The sequence below is a fragment of the Lactuca saligna genome, chromosome 7 (genome assembly GCF_052625555.1).
Source record: "Lactuca saligna cultivar CGN05327 chromosome 7, ASM5262555v1, whole genome shotgun sequence".
NCBI classification, from domain to species: Eukaryota; Viridiplantae; Streptophyta; class Magnoliopsida; order Asterales; family Asteraceae; genus Lactuca; species Lactuca saligna.
The window spans coordinates 151,345,595-151,353,169 of NC_136423.1; the positions used below are offsets into that span (position 1 = coordinate 151,345,595).

General features: G+C 37.2%; 1 protein-coding gene across 1 annotated transcript; it reads right to left on the reverse strand.

Annotated features, from left to right (window-relative positions):
- Positions 1-4,494: 4,494 nt before the first annotated feature.
- Positions 4,495-4,881, reverse strand: LOC145007342 (uncharacterized). The gene has a single exon (XM_078966297.1). The coding sequence runs from the start codon at positions 4,879-4,881 to the stop codon at positions 4,495-4,497; it is 387 nt and encodes a 128-aa protein (XP_078822423.1).
- Positions 4,882-7,575: the final 2,694 nt, after the last annotated feature.

Below are 7,575 nucleotides of genomic sequence, written 5' to 3' on the forward strand. Positions count from 1 at the left end.
TTCAAAAATTCAAAATTTAAAAAGTTTGAATTTTCAAATACTAGTTTTATTAGTAATTTATGGTTCCCGCCAAACCGATTAATCGCTTGACCCCAGTCGACCGTCGAGCTACCGCCGAGCGATTTTTACAACCTTGCTTTTGGGCGAGTATGAAACGTGAACTAGGATCTCGAGTTTCTCTCAGCACCGCTTATCATCCCAGACAGATGGTCAGACGGAGAAAATAATCCAAATAGTAGAAGATATGCTTCGTGCATGTCTCTTGGAGTTCGGTGGTAACTGGGATAAATACGTACCGCTTTTCGAATTTTCGTATAATAACAGTTACCACACTTCAATCAAAATGCCACCATATGAAGCATTATATGGTCGTAAATGCTGTACGCTGTTATGTTGGCGTGATGTAGGACAAAAGATCCTTGGAAGCCCTGAAATGATTCAAGACACCACCGACAAGATTCAAATCGTAGGAGAAAGAATGAAAGCAGCCTAAGATCGACAGAAGTCCTATATAGAAAAGAGAAGACGACCTATAGAATTCCAAGTGGGTGATTTCGTGATGCTAAAGGTATCCCCATGGAAAGGCCTTATGCGATTTGGGAAGAAAGGAAAGTTGAGTCCTAGCTTTGTTGATCCTTTCAAATTCATCCAAAGAATTGGAAAGCAAGCATACCGCTTAGAATTGCCTGAAGATTTGGCAAGTATTCATGATGTGTTTCATGTGAGTTATCTGCGCAAATGCTTGAGTATCTATGATGAGACAGTTCCATTATTTGAGGTGAAATTGGATAATAAGTTAAGATATGTTGAAGAGCCTGAAGAAATCGTGAGTGAAAGAACAACTAAGCTACGCAATAAAGAAGTAGAATTGGTGCTTGTCAAGCGGAAACACCATCGAGGCCCAAACTATACTCAGGAGAATAAGAATGAGATAAAAGCAAAATATCCCCATTTGTTTTAATCGATGTAATTTCGGGGACGAAATACTCAAAAGGAGGAGGTATTTGTAACATACACGTTTTGAAATCATGTTTTGTAATGAATAAAATTGTGAAATACTATGTGAAATTGACTGTTGAGTTCTAACAAGATGGTTTTTACTAGAAATGAAGTAAAACTATGTTTAAAATCACTCAGAAAATATTGGAAGTCTTATGAGATTCCAATAAAAAGCCAAATAGTGAAATTTAGCGAAAATATAAAATTTTAAATAAGTAAAATTTTATTATTGAAAGTTGTAAATCATCTCGTTAGAAACTTGTAGGCGAAAACCTCGTCGAAATCCGAGTTATAACGAAGAAGTTATGACCAACCGAAGATCCGCGATAAAACCGACACGACGCCGAATGACGTAAAAAGTGTGTTTTTGATAAACTACTTTTTAGCCTTAGTGATCCAAATGAAAGTCATAGTATTTGTTAAACCGAGAAATTCGATAAAAAGAAAGCCAAAATTTGACTTCGTATGAGGAAGTTATGATTTTTTGAAGTTTCAACTTAGCAGTAGATAGCTAAAAACTCGAATTTTAGATCGAGCGATATTTGACCGATACATCCTAAACGAGAATCGAAGGTCTCGTCATTTGTAGTACAACGGTAAAAAGTCTGACGAAAACGGATGTCGGATGAAGAAGTTATGAATTTTTAACGGATTTTCCTGTCCCAGTCTGTTAAAAATAATATTCTTAAAAATAAATTCAAAATTAGCCGACGAAGTCTAAACGAAAGTTGCAGAACATAATTTTAGCTACATGTACATATAAAGAACGTTAAAAATGGAGCTCGTGTGCGAAATTTATGGATTTTAGAAGTTTAGGGCTCAATTTCCGAGAAATCTCACATGAGTGGTCTGGATTCGGCCACGTCCTTCGCACGAAGCTACTGTGTCACCGAGTCGTGTCCCGTCCAAACTGCAATGGGCCTCACGCTCCTGTCGCCTCCCGAGTGGATCGAAGCGTTGAACGAATCCGAAGCCAATGCGTGTAGCCTAGCTGTCTGACACGTGCTTGTCTGCGAGCCGAGCCACCTGGAGCCTTCGCATGCGCGCTGTCTGGTCCTCTTGCGAGCCGCCAGCTGCCCCTCCTCCCTTCGTCCGAAGACCTTCCCCCCACTATAAATAGGAGGGTGCGAACCCTCCTGGCTAAGATTATAAAATTCACACTTTTCACCCCTTTTTCCATATTTTCTTCATTTTGACTTTCCCCGAAGCCCCGGTATCAATTTTAGCACCCGAAACACGTCCCGAAGCTCCTGAGAAGCCCGAAAATTTTATCTTTTCATTTTTGAAGCCCTACCTTCGCAGAGCCTGGTTTTCAATTAAGCTCCCAGTTTTCAACATAGAAAGTCATATTTAAAGCCGAAGTGTTGTCCAAATTACTATTTTAACCCCCGGTTAATTTAAGGTGAGTTCAATATATAGGAACAATTGTATGTTATGTGTTATATGTGCTATGTGCTTTTCATTGTTATTATTCTGAGTTATTTTACCGTGTTATTTTATTCGCTATGTTTATAGCAAATGTAATACCTTTGACCATGTGATCAGTGAAAGGACTTAGATTCACATTGGTACTGGTACGTAGCCTCTAGCCATGTAGAGCATGTCTCTGTAAGAGAATGACTTCTATTCTATGGCATTGGCAAATGGTTAGATAGGACTATAAGCCTGAAATCTAACAGGATGTTAATTAGAAATTGCATGTCTTCTATGCCATTTGGGCCAAAGTTTTATTGATGTATATCAAGCATTGAAAAGTATATCTTTGAATAAAGTTTTTGATTGATATGACCGCTTGTCACATGATTTCACATATGTCTTGTTATTCCTCTTTGCTTTTGCCATATTGAAGTATATATATGGCATAACGTTATATTGTATCTATTATTGAACTCACTAAGCATCACCACTTACCCTATCAATGTTTAACAATTGCAGGTGATAAGTAACTAGTATGATCACATACTGTTGAAAGATTTAGAATATTTTGTAATAGTACTTTTGTACTTCAGTTTATGTTTGTATAAATTACAATATCCCGGGTAGTTATGTAATATATATAACACTTTGTAATAGTCGGTTTGTATCCAGTAGTTTGTAATCCCTTTATCAATGTAAAATATTGCTTTTCTGAATATGCAAGTAGCATGTTTTGGAGTAATAATATTGTGATGTATGAAAGTTTGGGTCTTTCAAAAATACGAAAGGTGGGGTCTTTCATTGGCCAAAGAAAGATCTTACTTCTCTAAGACATGTTAGGTATGGAAGGTTTAGTATGACATCAATTTTGGCTTTATCAACTTCAATCCCCTTCTTGGAGATGATGTGTTATAAGATAATGCCTTGATTGACCTCGAAGTGACACTTCTGAAAGTAAAACACTAACTTCTTCTCAATGCACCTTTTTAAAAACTTCTTTAGGTTGCCCAAGCATTCATCCAACAAACCGCCATAGACGGTGATGTTATCTGTGAACGCTTCAATTATATTCTCATCATACTCGAAGAAGATGCTCACCATGCACTTTTGGAATGTGGCAGGGGCATTGCATAATTCGAATGGCATCCTTTTATAGGAAAATATAACAAAAGGGAATGTAAAAGTCGTCTTGTCTTGATATTTGGGGGCAACGAGTATTTGATGAAAACCTGAATACCCATCAAGGCTACAATAATGCAATTTTCCCGCCAACCTCTTGAGCATTATTCATGAATGGAAGGGGAAAATGATCTTTTCATGTGCTTAAATTCAACTTTCTATAATCAATACACACCCTCCGTCCATTTTGAACTCGATTGGGTACCATTAATCCCTTGTTATTTTCAACAACCGTGATTCCTGTTTACCAAGGAACCACTTGAACTGGAATAACCCATTTGGAGTCGAAAATTTGGTAAATCATATTTGCATCAAGGAGCTTGATTATCTCTTTCTTGATAGCTTCCATCTTTGGAGGATTTAATCTTCTTTTAGCTTCCCTCTTAGGCTTACAATCATCTTCCATGAGGATCTTGTGAGCATATACATTTAAACTTATCCCCTTGACATCCACTATTGTCCACCTCAAGGCCTCTTTGTGATATTTTAAAGTTTCAACCAATTTGTCTTCTTCAAAATCTTTCAATTGAAAGGAGATGATCACCAAAGAGTCTCATGTTTACCTAGATAAGCATACTTCAAGTGACAAGTCAAGTCTTTCAATTCAAATGTGGGTGGGTGGCTTATGGAAGGGGGCATCTTGTTTGGAGAATGAGATAAGGAAACTTGAGAAATATCCTTCTTTTTTGAGTTGTTAATTTCCATAGTCTTCACAACCTCTTCAACTTTGGAGTCCAGTGTATACTTTTCCCATGTTTTCTTCAAACTCTCACAATCAAGACTCATGTTGAGTACCATTTTCAAAATATCCCCATGTGATAAATCAAATACTTCTTTGGTTGTTAGCTCAATCACATATACCCGATACAATGGAGAAATGTTGCTAGGGTACCTCATTGCTTAAAAGATGTTGAAGTGAATGGTCTCTCCATAAAAATCCATGGTGATCTTCTCATTATGGACATCAATGATAGTGTGAGAGATATTCATAAACAGTCTTCCAAGAACGATTATAAATGATTTGGACTGAGTCTTCTCTTCAAGGTCAATGACATAGAAGTTCGTGGGGAAGAAAACTTGATTAACTTGTACTAGTGCATCCTCCAACAATGCACTTTGAAAAACACTTGACTTGTCTGCTAATTGAATGAATACTCCGGTTTCTTCCAAAGGATCAACATTGAAAGATTTAAAAACCGAATATGGCATGAAATTGATTGAAGCTCCAAGATCCAACATGCCACTTGCAACATGAAAATCGCTAACATTGTAAGGGATAGGAAACATTCTCGGATCATTGATTTGGGAGGTAGCTTCCTTTGTATAATCGTAGACATATTTGCATTGACTGTAATCTTTTCATTATCCTTGGATTTCCTCTTGTTGGTGCTCAAATACTTGAGAAATTTGGCATAGCTTGGAATTTGCTTTATGGCATCCAATAGTGGAATGTTGATTTGGACTTTGCGGAAAGTCTCAAGAAACTCTTGTTCTTCCTCCTTTTTTTTGAAGGGGCTAACCGGGAGGGAAAAAATGGTGGTGTGACCAACGGCTTGATGGTATTGTTGGAAGATTCAAGTCAATCAATTTATGGAACAACCGGTTCCTTTGGAGGAACTACCACCGTCAATGGTTCAACAACAATAAACTTATCTTCTACTTCTCTTTAAACTCTTTTGGGGTTTCCTTCTCTAGGTGTTTCCCCACTTTTCAAGGTTGTGGCAATCACATTGGGATTCTTGTCGATTTGAGATATAAGTTTACCCCTTTGTTCAATCTTGTTAAGAGCGGTGGCTAAGTCTCTAATTTGTGTTTGAATATTGGAGAAGGTGTTCTTGGTCTCTTGTTAAAATTGTGTTTAGCTTTGAGTAAGAGAAGTAACAAGTTGTTGAAGTCTCATTTGATGGTTCCAACTTGATTAGGCTTGTTTTTGAGGTTGATGGTAATGTGAAGGGGGATGAGATGCTTCTGGATATGGAGATTTTTGTGATAGGTATTAGGAAAATAGGGGTCTCATCATAACATTTGGTGGACTTTGCTTTGGTGGGTATGAGTTGTTTAGGTTCTTCCTCTAATTGGGGTTGTATATGTTTTGAAATCCTGTAGGTCTTGGTTGACCTTGATATCCTCCAATTCTATTAACATCCTCCGGTTTACTTCCAAGTATGGGACACTTATCTGTATAATTCCCTGTCATTACACACATACCACAAACCATCAATTGTTGACCACTTCCCACCACCATTTGACTCAACAAAATAGTTAAATCCAAGAGTTTTGATTCCAAGTTTTGGGTATTTCTAACTTCACAAAAAACTTTTTGGGAACTTCTATTCATGTCATTTCGAGTCCCAAATTTTCTTTGATTTCAAGAAATGGTACCAAAAAGTGATCTTATCTCGTGAGGTGTCTAGTTGAATATGTGACCACCACTTGAAGCATCAATCATCCTTCGATGTTTTTCATTCATACCCTCATAAAATTGTTGAAGAATTAGTTGTATGGGTATGTTGTGTTGAGGAAAACTTGTACACAAATTGTTGAATCGCTCCCAAAAATCAAGAAAAGTCTCATTCTCCCCTTGACGAATCCCACAATGTCACTCTTTTGAATTGATATTCAAGAAGTGGGATAGGAAATGCTATTGAAGGCTTTAAGTAACTCTTCACATGTATGAATAGATCTTGGTGGTAAGTTGAATTACCACACTCTAGCATTATCTTCTAAGGTGAGTGGGAAGGAAGTTAGCTTGAAATCATCTAACGTCCCATGTTTGTGGAACATGCTAACAGATATCATATGAAAGGACTTCAAATGCCTTTGAGGATCATCTATATCCAAACCATGGAACTTGGTGAGTTGATGTATGAAACTTGACTTCAATTCAATCCCTCAATGGAGTAAGGTGTAAACAATACCAAGAGGTGTGTAAGTAACATCCGTCTCCATCATTTGTCTAAATGTCAAATCTTGAGGGGGATTGGGTGGATTAGGGTTTTGTTACATGTAATTAGTAGGTTTTTGGTAAGGCCGGTATAGGTATTGTTGGTGATTATACGTTCATGGTGGATGAGGTTGGAAGTTAGGATATTGATTGTAGACAGCTTGTTGTTGTGGGTACATAGGGTATTGGTACATTTTAGGTTGTTGGTAATTGGGTTTTTGTGGTTGATATGCTTCCTCTTGTTGAACTTGAAGAGCATTGTTTTGAGTTTGGTTGTTTAGGTTAAATGTTTGGTGTTGTGGTTGTGGTTTTTGATAATTGGGTTGATTTGGGTGAGGACATGGTTGATTCCAAGGTGACATATCTTTGAGAGTTTCTTGGTGTGGTTGTTGTTGTCTTGGTTGTTGGTGTGGGGTATTGGCATGTTGATTGTTTAGGTTTGGGTATGGGATTATGAGATGGAGTGTGATTCATGGCTATGTAGTTTTCAAATGGAATGTCTTTAAAGGAATGAACAAAAATTCGACAACTCGGCTCGGTGTTGGTATCACTTGAAGTATGAATTTTATCTTCTATGTTGATTAGTCTTAGAAGAGGAAGAAGCTTGAACAAGTTGTTGTTGCTTTTCTTGTTTGGCTAACCTTTTCAACCTTTTCGCTTCTTTTTCAATCTCCAGATTTTAGAGTAATTCACCGGTTCTTGTAGACGTAGGCATAAACAATCAAATAACAATAGCCAATCTCCTTGGCAACGACATTAAAAATTGGTGGGATGTCAAGTCCACAACGAAAATTACACCCTTTGTTTGAAAATAAAACGTACTATGATGGTAAAAAGGGGTATTGATCCTCAGGAAAATGGTTGTATTCAATAACCAATGTAATCCAATAGAACTAGTGTAATAATACTAACTAACTACAATTAAATGAAGAAGCGGGGTTTTGTGATTGCTTGAAACCTAAAAGACTTGAATAACTAAAAAGCTTGCAATTAAGTAAGATGGTGACATGCTCAAATATTAGAGATAATTGGTTAAC